Genomic DNA, 14,364 nt, shown 5'->3' on the forward strand with positions numbered 1-14,364 from the left:
TTGATAGAATAATGTATTAATTAATATAGCTATATTAATATAATTTTGGCCAAAAAAAAAAAAAAAAAGGGGTGGGGGGGGGGGGGGGGGCACGTGCCCCCAGTGCCCCCCCTGGCTACGGCACTGACGTTAAGTCGTAAAGAACATCAACAAATTAGAAGTGCAGCGCGTGACAAGGCGACGGAACAACTAACTTTATTGCCGATTCCCGCAATTGACGCGGTGGCAGCGATCGCAACAATTAGCTAGAATTAGGTACCTACTTATTTTTGTATCATTTTTATCTATTGACTATGGATTATTATACAGGTTTTACAATATATATATATATATATATAATATGTAGGTATTCGTTTAGTGTATACTGTATGCAGTATAAATTTATGATGGTTTGTAATCAATAAATACCTATCACAAGTCAACTTTTCTTAAAGCGGCACATTTTTAGGTTCTATGGGGACAGCGGGACATTTAGCTCCAAAGCGAGACTATCCCGCCCAAAGCGGGACGTATGGTCACATTACCTATACTATATATTTCTATATATGTGATCTTTATAAAACAGTTTTTGTGATATCGATACCATCAAAATTGAGCTCATAATCTATAAAAAATCGTTAAAATTGTTCCTCTTCACCCTAAACTACAGTACATTATATTTGAGATACAATTTTATGTTTTTATAAATAAGTTCTATAAAGTATTAAATATACAAATATAGAAGTTTTGTTACTGGTGTAAATATGGTCATATTAGCTTAATACATTATAACACCACTATTTAAATTTTTTTTTTATAATGTAGATGCTAGGTATGCATTTTCTATAGTGGATGATAAGGAATTTAGGAATTTATTAAAAATGTTAAACTCTGTATATGAGTTTTTTTTGCCAACAGACTGTTTCAAAAAATCTAATTTCAAGATTATACAATTCCACTTTAGAAATTTTGAAAAAAAAGTTGAAAATGCTAATGCAGTTTCATTAACAACAGATGGATGGACTTGTATAAATAATAGGGCTATATTGAAGTGACAGCTCATTTTATTAATGATGAAGGTAAAATGTGTTCTGTCTGTCTTGGTTGTGAATATTTTAACCAACAACGACACTCATCAGATAATGCAGCTGCCTATTTAAAAATATTAGCAATTGAATGGAGAGTTAGTGATAAAATTGTAGCCATTGTTACTGACAATGGTGCAAATATTACTGCTGCTGTACTTCAATTACATTATCGGCATTTAGGATGTTTTACTCATTCTGTAAATCCCATTGTTCAAAACTGTCTTGAGAATATTGCAGTAATAGTAGCTAAAGTAAAAAAAATAGTTGCGTTTTTAAACGTTGCAGTAATGCTTTAGTAAAACTTAATTCGACACAAACTCAAATGGGCTACCTATGTTAAATTAAAACAAGACTGTGTAGTGATCATTGTGCAGGACACTAAGATCGGTATCATATTAATTATTTAACCAACGTCACACGTTCGTTGTTATTTTGAGACGTGATTGTGAGAGTGATAGGTGTTTTAAATAATTAAACACTTGTATTTTAACACTTATAAAAATTACTGCTTTTATAAATTTAACACAAGAAAAATAACAAACAGTTAAAATAAAAATAATACAACAAATTACATTTTTTGTTATAAAACAAAAATAAAGATCAGTTTAGCCTGGGTAAAGAATTATATACTCGCGGCGATGTAGCTGTAATAATGTCCACGACGAGTAATAATTTAATTAAAAGGGTAAATGACCAGTCTAACACTGTCTAGATCATAACTACTTATCTACTTCTAATTAATGCCAAATACTCTACCTGTATTTATATGAGTTCCAGTGACGTAAAATTGGTGTAATTCTACCTTTGGCCTTTGGATTTACTGTGCGTAGGTATATTTATTAATACGTATATTAAATTATACCTTATTATTAAATTATGCTGAGCGTTGGGCTTACTACAACTTTGTGACCAAATGAAATTCGACATTTGATATGCTGAAGATAATTGTTTCCATCATAGACGCTGTAATTTCAACATTAGCCGTCTTACAAACTCATATTGAAGTTTTAACTCCGATAGAATGGAATACAGCTGAGAAGGCCATAGACGTACTACAAAGTTTTAATGAAGTCACAATTGAAGTGAGTTCTGAAAAAACCGTATTAATTTCCAAATTAATAGTTTTAGTTAGTTCCATGTACCAAACTATGGAAACTTACGTTAATGGCATACATTTACCTAATGAAGTTCACCAATTGACAATATCACTAAATAATCAGTTGAGGAAAAGGTTTAACGATGAACTGTGAACTTAAAAGTATTTCAAAAATATTATTTCTTTTGTTTTTAATAACAGTATCATAAATTAATGTTAATTTATTTAATTAATTAATATATATTATTAAAGTATTTATAGCAATATAGCTATCAGCGATCCAGAATATTATTAATATACCTACCTAATATTAGTTCCCAAATTTGTTGTGATAATGTCAATAAACATAAGTTATTTAATAACAATATGGCGTATTATGTTATCGCGTGCGGCGTATATACAAACTATACAAAAATTTGCATTGATTTTAGAATATCTAAAAGGTTCATGAGGATCTATCTCCTATATTTTCCGTGGGCAGGCCCTTAAGAAGGGAGCCAATTATTTTTTTTGCGTCGGGTCGCAATATGTCTAAATACGGCACTGTGACAGTACGTTATTTTAAGGACAAAATTGGACCGAACTGATGGCTTCATATTATTTTAAAACCGGATCGGACTAGTAATTAAATAACATTAAATAAAGTAGACCGTGAACCGGACTTTCGGATCGATCTTAAAACATTTTGGACCGTTTATGGACCGGTTAAGGTTCAGTCTGTATTAGCCCAGACCGTACCATATGCTTAGGCGTGTTTACGGCTATGGCCAGACCTGCAAAATCCAGCTCTGTTTTAAATTTACGCTTATATCGTTAAAAATAATAACTAAAAAGAAAAAATAATAATTAGATAAAACAGAACTAAATAATAAATATTTTCACATAAAATATTATATACGTATAATATGTTTGTGACAAAAACTAACTAATAATATTTATTATCTAATATTTATAGCTATAAGTACCCGTGTAGTCCTAGTTGTATTTTATGTTATATACCTTTTATTTTTTTACAGAGAATAAGTATATTATTTACTAACTATAGTTACTGTAGTAACTACAATTACTACGTACGTTCTCGAGGTAGTGTATTGTGTATAAGTCACTCTTTGTCTTCATATCCTAAATGAAAATTTCAATTTTTCTAATAAAAAATGTTATTGGCCATACCTGCAAAAAATTTTCAGACACACCTATGACCATATAATGCGTTCAGTTGCCCATTTAAGGCACTACTACCTACTAACTGTGCTCTATGTTGGTATAAAATATTTATGTTACTATTGTTAACTATGTTACTATATATGTTACTATTATGTTATGTGTGTTAAATATATGTTACTACACAGCTTTTATAAAACTTCTTTAGCATTTATAATTTTGTATACCTACGTTTTAAGTTCAAAATAATTTCGTATTACTTTCGTTAGAAATATATAATTGTGTTTAATAAAAATAAAAATTGTTTGTTATAAAAATTTTCTAATTACTTAATTAATTTTTAAAAAATCACATATTTGTTCAGATTTTTTCCTCCCATGGCTGTAATCTTGATTATCTCTAGGGTAAATACGTCTCCTCGATAAAACATTTTATGAAGAAATAAATTTAAAGTATAAAGTACTTCACAAATTATACTTTTATCCAATCATATAAATATAAAACATAGGTATATTTAGTGTTCGTCCTATTAAACGTAATCTATTTAAATATTTTTCTTCGGCTTGATTCCAAACGTAGGTATAGTGAAGATTTTCCCAATATTATACAGATTAACACAAGAATTAAGGCATTTCGAGTAGTCTAGTAAGTCTAGTAAGTTTTTAAATATAGAAATACAAGTTTACTCCTTGCATGAAGCCGGGTTCTGATTTAATAGGTTAACTAATCACGGTAAACGGAAAAAAAGTCCCCGGAAAAAAAGTCTCTCGTTACAGTGGGAATTATCCGTTTCCGCCAAAAAAATATTGACCGTTTCCGCCATAGCCCTTTTCCACTGATAATCTTCGATAATTGTTGATAATCATCGATAATAACGGTACACTGTTCGATACACTGTATCATAGTTTATTTATAATTCGCACACAATAATTGACATAATCTAGGTATAGTTTGGCAGTTGTACACAGTACCATATACAGGTACCTATCATACGTATTCAGTTTCGTATTAGTTGTACACGAGTGTAGTTAAAGTGTTTAACCATGGAACTTCTTAAATCAAACAAGGGGAATGATAAAATTACACTTGACGGGTATACTTATACTATAAAAGAGACATGCCAGAGTATAATCCGATGGAAATGTTCCAAAAAATCGTCAATGAAATATCCAGCAATATAAATTACCGATTTGAAAATTACAAAAATCATACGATTTGAAGAAGAACACTGTCATTGCGCTATTCAATAGGAGCTGTGAAAATCAAACAAATGATAAAGGAATGTTCACTTCAGACTTGTAATAATCCAGGACAAATTTTTGCCCAAGCTGTACAAAATGTACCAAAAGAAATATTAGGTAATTGAATTACCATCCTAAGATTCAATAAAATGAAGTATTCGTAACCAAAGGAGCAGTTTAAACCCTAAAAAACCAAATAGTTTACAAGAACTTGTAATTGAAGGTAATTTGCATTACCTATTATTATAAAAATTTATAAGTGGCTTAGTGTGGCGTGATCTTACACTCAACTGCGGAAATACACCGAGTGTACGCGACGGCTGGCGTTGATAGTTCCATTATTATTATTAAGTTTTAAACTTTCAATCCTTAAGTAGCTGTTAAAGTCGAAAATTTTATAAATTTTTAGCTACAAAATAGATTTATTATATATATATATAAACTTTATAAATTATGTCAAAATACTTTAAATAATTTTACATTCTTATAAAAAAAAATAAAACTGAAAATGTCCAAAAATAACAATGGTGAAAATTTCATATATCCGTCATTTGTTTTAGAGCTATACCAAAAACCAAAATCAATTTTTTCGAAAACCTATTTTACGTAAAAATTCTCGGTTTTTCTTTATTTTTTTTATTTTTCCCGGCGCTTTTGAAATTTATCCTAAAGTTGAAAGTCGATGCATTATTTCAAATACTTATCATGTACATATAGACACAGCAAATAAATTAAAAAATCAATACATTTAATCACTCCGCTCAGAATCTAAAATTACTATAACCTATGGCCCGTAGGCTATGGGACATGAATAATAATAAACGTCTATAATGTGGAGTATTATTACTAACAGAAAAATAAATTAAAATTCATTATTATTTGTATTATGATTTTAGATGATTGGACACGTTGTGGGAATGAGCGATTTTTATTGAAAGATAATGGTCCAGAGCAGTGGCACATTTAATATATACGCGCCCCGGGGCAAAAAAAATTATCAAAAAAAAATATATATATATATATATATATATAAATATTACCTTAGTGACTAGGTATAGTATAATTTTTTTAATTTCTTATTAGATGCTAAACAATATTTTTTAAAATACTAAACAATACCGAAAAAGGTGTGAAAATTAAAAAAATCAAGAATATATCAATAATAAAAGTTAGAATATTTTGCCGCTCCCAAAAATTTGCCATCCGGTGCATTTGCCCCTTTCGCCCCCCCCACCCTTAAATGCGCCACTGGTCCAGAGTCAAGTGAACGAATTATAATATTTGCGTTAGATAGTTCATTGGAACAGTTAGTAAATGTCGATACCTGGTTTATTGATGGAAATTTTGGTTTGGCAACTGAGCATTTTTTACAGCTATACGTCATTTGAATCCAAGTAAATAACTTTTTTATTACGCCAGTGTTTTGCTTACTTGAGCAAAAAACGGAAAACACCTATGAAGAAATGTTCAAAATAATTTTGAATGAGTGTAATGATCGCGAACTATACCCAGATCCGTTATACTTCAATGTTGACTTTGAAATCACAGTTCACAAACTGCCAAAACAGTTTTCAGTTAACATATTTTAATCCGTGGGTGCTTTTATCATTTATCCCAAAGTACATACAGAAAACAACAAAACCTGGGCTTGAGAAACGATATAAAGAAGACGAAAACTTCAATTTATATTGTGTTATGATGGATGGATTGGCTTTTCTTCCTGTAGATAAAGTTTGTAAAGGGATGAATTATTTAAAACAAAATTGTCCAACTGGAGCAGAAGTTCTACTACAGTATTTTGACGAAAATTATGTTGGAGGTAGGTTCAGGAAAGTTAAAAAAACAAACAATATAATTTTAAGAAGAACACCACCATTGTTTATACCAGAATCATGGAACGTTAATTAAACAACTCTGTCAACAAATCCGCAAAGAACTAATAATGTTTGTGAGGGCTGGAGTAATAGGTTTTCCCATATCGTCGGCATTAAACATTCCAGTATTTAAAAATTACTAACAAATATGCGTCAAGAAGTCGGAACGAGCAAGGCAAGAATGGCATTAGGAGAAATTAATCGGAAAAAAACAAAAACTAGTAAAAAAATTGACGTTCGATTGAACATTTTATGTAAGTGTTTTGATGAGGACAAATCGGCTGATATTCCTAATTTTTTAAAGCAAATAGGTCAAAATATAAGAAAAATATCTTTTATATCTGAATAATTGCACTTTTATATTTTTTAAATAATATTATAAGACATTTTTTACATATCTTTTGTATCTGAATAAATATATTTTTAAATAATATGATATAATTATATTATATGTAATTGTATATTTTATTTTGTTTGTACTTAAAAGACTGAATTTAAATCAAATATCAATTTGGAGACTTTTTTTCCTAATATCCCTAAATGATATTAGGAACTAACCTAACTTTGCAATATCCAAATGATTAAAACAAAATGTAATCTTAATACTAGGTAGAATCCTCGAGATGGTTTTGGTATGATGATATGTTAAACATGTTACATTGTTCCATCAGTAAACAAATTTATAGATTCTATAATATTTTAAATTAAGCCCATTGTATGTACAATAAGTTAAGCATTTGGAATGATTTATAAATTTTTATCATTTATCACGATAAAAAGAAACACTTATTGGATATTGATAACATTTTAAATGATAAGGCATAAGAATAACAAATAAAATGGTTAATTTTACTGAACAAGTAATATTAATTTTACAGTATAATTTTTCTGTGGTAATTATACTCAATCATATAATTTATTAAATGGCTTCAAATAGTGGCATAGATATCATAAAAGCGGAAGACGAATCGGATGACGGTGTTTACATCAGACCAACAAAGAAAAAAGTATTTATTTGCCATTTTAGATTATAACAAAAATGCATTAATATTATTAATTTCATTTTTGGTTAAGATAATGACATCTCAAATTGTAACAAATGATGAATTAACTAATTTAATTCAAGAACGTTTGGCTAATCGACGTACTGGTGAACGTACAGAATTTGCTAATCAATTGGCCAGAAAATTAATTAAAAAGTAAATGAAAATCATTTGGTACTCTTTAAATTATCTTAAAGACATGGTGCATAATTTATTTTTAAAACTTTTTTAAAGAAAACTCATGTTATAACATTTATAGTTAAAACAAGTAAGATTTAGCAATTTCGTATTAATTTACATTATAATGTTGAAGGAAATAGTGCTATTTAAAGAAAATAAAAATTTTGTTTATCAAAAATCTTAGATTCATAAAAATGCATTTAAGATAGAAAACTATATATATATAAAATATATATAAAATAAGAATTAAATAATCTTTTAAGAATCTTTAAGAATAAATACATAAATACTTGTATAGTATATATTGTAATTGCAATTTGTTACTAAGATTAAATAAATAATGATTAAAAATCATATTATTTTTTTAAAAAACATTTTTTAATCAAGTTATTCTTCAATTTATTTAGATTACATGATAAAGATGAAAAAATTCGAAAAATTAAAGGTAAAAAGAGAAGAGGAGTTGTGGCCGAAATTAAAGACGAAAAAAGTATTTGAAAATAATTATAGAAAATTAGAATATTGATAATTATTACAGCTTATTTTTAAACACAATATGTTATGTGGATCAATTGAAATTTTAACTTTCATAATGGTTAATTTAATTTTTTTAATATTTCGTGGCATATACTTTATTTTAGGTGGTCATTTAAACATGAAAGTTGTTAAGGAAAAAGTTGTTGATGAATCTGATACATTTGATGATTCTGGTTCAGATGATGCTCCACCTGTTATGCAAAAAAAACCTGTGAAGGTAACAGTAGAATATTTTCATTTTGTTACAAATTATTATACCCTGCCTATCAGTTCTAACAATCAATGATATCTTTAATTAAAATATATACATCAATTAATATAGCTTTCCAGTTCTGGAAACGTTCCAATTTCAAACTCAAATTAAATTATTTTATTTTAAAATGGATTATTACATTAATTTTTTTAATAATGTTTTAGAAAAAACGTGAGGTATCTAATATGACTGGTAAAGAAATGGCAATGACAATTTTAAATTGCAAAAAAATATTAGAAGAAAATAAGTCTACAATAGATAAAAAAGTTGCAAATAAATTTACATCTACACTTAAATCACGATTAGCTAATAAGTAAGTTTTTGTTTATTATTTATTTATTTATATATATATATATATTTAATCAAATATTTTATTTCAGGTTAAAAAAAAATAATAATCGTATAAGCAAGTAATAAGTACTTTTATTGTTTATATTTGTTTTGTAAGTATTGCTTCAAAACTTAATTTCAATGTAAAATTGTATACATTGAAAATTATTTAATATACTACCTTCAGTCTAATTATAGTCTCAAAGTAATAGTTGATTGTATTATCAACATAATATTTATATATATATATATATTTATACTTTATAATAAAGATTATAAATAACTTATAAATTATTGTAGAATTAAATTTATTTCAATCAAAAAACTTAGTAGTATAGCAAATTGCATCAAAACCAAAATAACTTTTTTTACATCTACAAGTACTAAAAATGTAATGTCCCTATTATAAAAAAACAAGTTTTAATAATTTTCCATAAGATTCTAATTATCACTTCCTAAATACAAAATGTTTGCAAAAAATGTCTTAATTTTTAGTTATTTAGCATACAAATTACGAATTATTCAACAAATATGTATTTGATTTTAAGGAAACCATACAAAGATATTTTTTTTGAACCATTATAAATAAAACAAAATTAAACTAATAGTTTTAAAAATAGTAAAATAATAAAACTTTTTTATTATAAAAGACATATAAAATACATTATTTCCATAAAATACCTATAAATTACTTTCACTATATAATATATGTTATCTAAGTACAACATTTATAAGATTGAAAAAATTTAAATTAACATTATTTTTGTGAAATTTAAGATTTTAATTTTAGTTTTTTTATACGAATATCGCTATCTATGATTATTGTGAAATAGTTAACAGTATTGAACATTGATTATTATACTTAGTTTTTATAATGTATTATAGTTAATTTGTGAATATTTACATAACTATAAAATTATTTTTTAAGATAAGGTTATGAAATATTTATAATTTGGATTTTACTATTTGTAATATTTAATTTATATACTATTTGAAAACATTGGTAATATTCAACAAATGTGTGGATTAAAATATGTTCTAAGTTAAAGTATATTTTTTTTAATAGAATTTTTTAACTCATCATCTTAAATAACTCAATAGTTAAATTTATAATTATATTTACATAATGTGTAGGTTGATATAACAAAGTAGATAATGCTAAGATGCTCTGTTTTTCATAAACAAAAAGTTATGATTTTATTTAATTATCAAATCATATTTTCAAAGTATACAAACAAATATAAAGTTACATTTACTTACATCTAGGAACTAAAAGATTTGCCATCCCTCATACTTAAATGTAATGTTTTTTTTTTTTTAAATAAATAGTCAATTCAAAATATAATTTATTTTGGTAAAATTAAATAGTTGTAAGTTCATTTATTTTTAAAAAGTTGTAACTGATATAGTTATAATATAGATTTATTAAAATTTAGTGTATTCTTGTACCAATATTTTGTGTTCAAATATTAATTGTGTTTTGTATTAGTAAGTATAATTAAATGTACAACGCTGTAAAATAATTATTCTTAATTTTTTTAAAGACGATTTTATTAATTTATTACATGTACTGAATTATGAACTGTCAAAATTCAATAACTGGTTTAATATTTTTCTACATCATTAATTATACAATATATAATTCTATAATCTATACTTAATTATTATTTTAAGTAGTAATTCTGTTGCTTTACATTAAATACTATAGGTAGGTACAAGAAACATATTTGTAATTCAACTCATGGCAAGAAAATCTTAATATATAATAAATATATATAATATATATAAATATATAAATATCTTAATATACCTCTATATGTCGGGGGGTTTTGAAAAAATTAGAATAATTACTGTCAGGCTCGTATTTAAAAATTTGGCGCCCCCGGGTATATTATTTATGCCCCCTCCAAAAAAAAAATAATAATAATATAACACTTATTATTTCGTCCATAATCGATAATAGTGTGTAAATAAATTATTTGAAACTATTAATATCAAATTTAATAATCTGATGGTTATAAATTATAATACACACAGAGATATAAAAAAAATACAATAAACACAATTTTTTGTCAGTATAACGAAAATAAACATTCATAGGTCCAAGCGCTAAATAATAATAATATGGTTTTACCCTTAATAAGCTAAATGTCCACAGACGAAATAACTCGGTGGTTTAATATAATTTAAAATAACTGTTATAATTATAATATATATATTATATTATATTATAATATTATATAATTGTTATTAATATTTTTCAATAATAAATTAATAATTTTTCCTAAAACTAGTATATACATTAGAAAATTTCAAAACTTTTATTGATGCAGATAAAAAATTGCCACCAAGGGGCAGCTGCCCCCTTTATCCCCCCCCCCTTTAACCCGGAATTGATTGTAAATTATTATTTTGACACATTCAATAATATTTTTTTTATTATTTATTATTTAAATGTGCAGGTACATAGGTTTAAGAATTTTTCTTCCATAATGATTTGTTTGCAACTAATCCCCCCTCATACTAAAGTTATGTAAACGCCACTGGTAAAAAGCACAGAAAAATTTCCGGAGGGGTTACAACCCCCACTCTTAGTTGCAGGGTATACATTTATAATCCAATTTCAGCCCTTATTAGTAGTCTCTTGAAATAGCTTGATCCACAGCTCTGTGGATCCGCTCTTGATTCCAAAAACTTATTACAAATAGTTATTAGGTTATAACCTAAGCTCGGAATTTTAGGCATTTACATATTTATTTAGAAAGTGCATATGGAAATTCTGGTTCGATACAAATTCGATTCATATAAAGCAGATTATAACTACAAAAATGTTTGTTGCATAATTTTGCATATTTCGTTATTTTTTGTATGATTCTTATGTATTATGTTTAAGAACTTTTATTTGTTTATTATATATTTCATGAAACAATTTTTTTTTCAACAAAAAAATATTAGATTTATGACAACTAAAATTCTGAACTTTATATTGTTGGACAAAATAAATAAATTTATCAATGATTATTTTAATATTGTTCCCAAACCACTTAACAATGATATTATAATCTCTATTGTGCTGAGAAATCGTAACAGCGATCGCCAACTAGCACGAATTAATTTTTATTTAAATTTACCTAAGCGTTATTATTGTACCATCCAGGGGCGTATTTATGGTAGGGCCGAGGGGCCCGGGCCCTATGCGAAATGAAAAACACCATTGTTAAAGGTTGTTATTTTTAACATGGATATGTCTTAATGCTGGAGGTTTCCAAAAATTTGTCACGACACTGAGAATATTGCTTATGCGATAATTTAAAATTTTATATTTATAAAATATGTTTATTCTTTTAAGAAAATATATGGTTAATTTTGAGTGACTTTAATAAAAAATTTGTTTATTACAATGTAGTTTTTATAATTTTAAAAAATAATAAATCAATAAAAAAATTAAGTTCCTTATTTCTCTGATGGTATAAAGACAGTCGAGAAGTCTTATAGTGTTAAAGTAATTTTTTTCGTAATAGTATGCTTCCTCCTTCTCTTCCATCCAAAAATCAAATGCATAATCGGCCCCCTCCAAAATGAAAACCTATATACGCCACTGGTATCATCTATGTAATTATACATAAAGATTAAAATTTGATGAAGATTGTACAGCTTATGTTATAGTTCAGAGGTTCCCAAACTGTGGGTCGCGACCCATAAGGGGGTGGCAATTATATTTTTAGTGGGTCGCGTTTTTTTTTCATGTGTTTCTATTGCTTATGGTTGATGTTTAATTGTTTAATTAGTTTTATTATAAACTGTTATCTGGGTTTGTGACAATTACAAATTTACTGCGACCAATAGACATAACGATATTTCTTTATATGTCTATGCTCGACTGTGTCAACACAATGCAATCGGATTAATGATTATTGAAAATATAGCAATATATTTGAAACAAATTGGTACCTGAATGACGTTCAAATAAATTGATTATTTTAGTAACAAACGGTACATTGAATACGATACATGCACGCAGTTTAAATCTTGCTATTTTTCAGATAACCAATAAATTCGTTTTTTTTGTGATTTTGTATAGTTACTATGGACAAATGGTTAAGTAAAAAGTCAATTACTCATAGTTCTACGAAACTGAAGAAACAGAGATAATATCTGAGTCAGCGGTTATAAGAGAAAATTAATTGATGATGAGCTTACTACAAGTTCTTTGCAATCAATATAAAAAATGGATATCAATCCAGCTATGAAAAATAGGAAACAATTACATCCTTCACATTAAAATTATTACTTACTAATTAAATTATATAGTATAAACTTTTTTTTATAAATATAAAAATTTTCTTCAATTTAAAATGATAAAAATAGCAAAAAAAAAAAAAAAGGTCAATGATATTATTTTGAGTCGTCAAAATTGAAATAATTTCCAAAATGGGTCGTACTATAAGAAGTTTGGGAACCTCTGATATAGTTAATACATAATAATATCTTTATACATTTATGCTTTACAATTATATAATAGGAAGACAACATTAAACAAATGTGCAGTGTTTTTTTGCTTCCCATATATCTAATTTATGTAAATTGTATTTTTTTGTATTTTATTCAATAAATTTCAAATTATATTTTTTGACGCATATTAATGTATTTTTAGTGCATTAAGTTAATTTTTTTAAAATTTGTAAACATTTACATTTTATAAAGATAGTGAAACATTTATTATAGTTGTAGATCAGTGAGCCAGCTTTAAAAGTTGAACTTAAAATGGTAAACAGTCTACCTTTGTTGTTCGATAAATTTTGTTTAAGAATTTAAAGTAAGCATTTTTATGTTAAAATTATGTATTTTATTTGCTGAGAATCACTGGTAATTGAGCACATACACATAATTGCTCAGTTAAAAATTAAAGTTAAATCTTGTAAGAGATTGTAATGGAGCACACGATAAGATGAAAACAGCCCTTTTCAGGGTCATAATAAATTAAGGAATATGTGTTCATTAAAACAAGTATGTTCTTATTTACTAAGGAATGGTTGTTTAGTTCCTAAATTATAAAACAGATACCCACGTATATTTAGATTGTTGCCTACATAAGTCGGGTTATTATATAAATCATACAAAAATAAACTACAAAAAACCTGAATAAAGGAAATAGCTTAATATGAAAAACTAAATTATAATAAACATGATGGATAGGAATCAGATTACTAAAAGTGCAATATTACAGATTATAGTAAATTTAAATCTAACTAGGAATTTAACATTTGATATAATTTAATTAAATGAGTGAAATTAAATTTTATTTTATTGCAAATTTATCATTAAATTATTTAATTTATATTTTAAATTATATATTTTTTAATTTGACTCACTTGAGATGAGTAAAATCTTAATTTAACCTTAGACACAATATCAATCAAATCAATAGTAAATTAATGTTTTAAATTTTAAGCTTTATTTTTGCTCAACTCATAGAAATACATGGATCCTTTTTTATAAAAAATTTCACAATATTTATGATTTATATTTTTCTTGGCTTAAAATAAAATACATAACTCTGCATTAAAATGAGTTGCATATAA

The 14,364-nt window shown here is 26.2% G+C and overlaps 1 protein-coding gene across 1 annotated transcript; it reads left to right on the top strand.

The window, feature by feature from the left end:
* The first annotated feature begins 7,287 nt into the window (after window positions 1-7,287).
* LOC112694540 lies at window positions 7,288-8,874 on the top strand. The gene is made up of 6 exons (XM_025570046.1): window positions 7,288-7,446; window positions 7,514-7,638; window positions 8,070-8,152; window positions 8,304-8,416; window positions 8,617-8,765; window positions 8,833-8,874. The coding sequence occupies exons 1-6, from the start codon at window positions 7,363-7,365 to the stop codon at window positions 8,864-8,866; spliced, it is 588 nt and encodes a 195-aa protein (XP_025425831.1). The 5' UTR covers window positions 7,288-7,362; the 3' UTR covers window positions 8,867-8,874.
* The last annotated feature ends 5,490 nt before the right edge of the window (window positions 8,875-14,364 follow it).

Source organism: Sipha flava, unplaced genomic scaffold (assembly GCF_003268045.1).
Source record: "Sipha flava isolate LNK unplaced genomic scaffold, YSA_version1 130_pilon_pilon, whole genome shotgun sequence".
Classification (NCBI taxonomy): domain Eukaryota; kingdom Metazoa; phylum Arthropoda; class Insecta; order Hemiptera; family Aphididae; genus Sipha; species Sipha flava.

Excerpts from the sequence above, each read along its gene's own strand:
- LOC112694540 (XM_025570046.1), top strand. The coding sequence starts at position 7,363 with ATGGCTTCAAATAGTGGCATAGATATCATAAAAGCGGAAGACGAATCG. Across the intron at positions 8,417-8,616 it reads TGCAAAAAAAACCTGTGAAG|AAAAAACGTGAGGTATCTAA; the intron begins GTAACAGTAGAA and ends ATAATGTTTTAG. Across the intron at positions 8,766-8,832 it reads AAATCACGATTAGCTAATAA|GTTAAAAAAAAATAATAATC; the intron begins GTAAGTTTTTGT and ends ATTTTATTTCAG.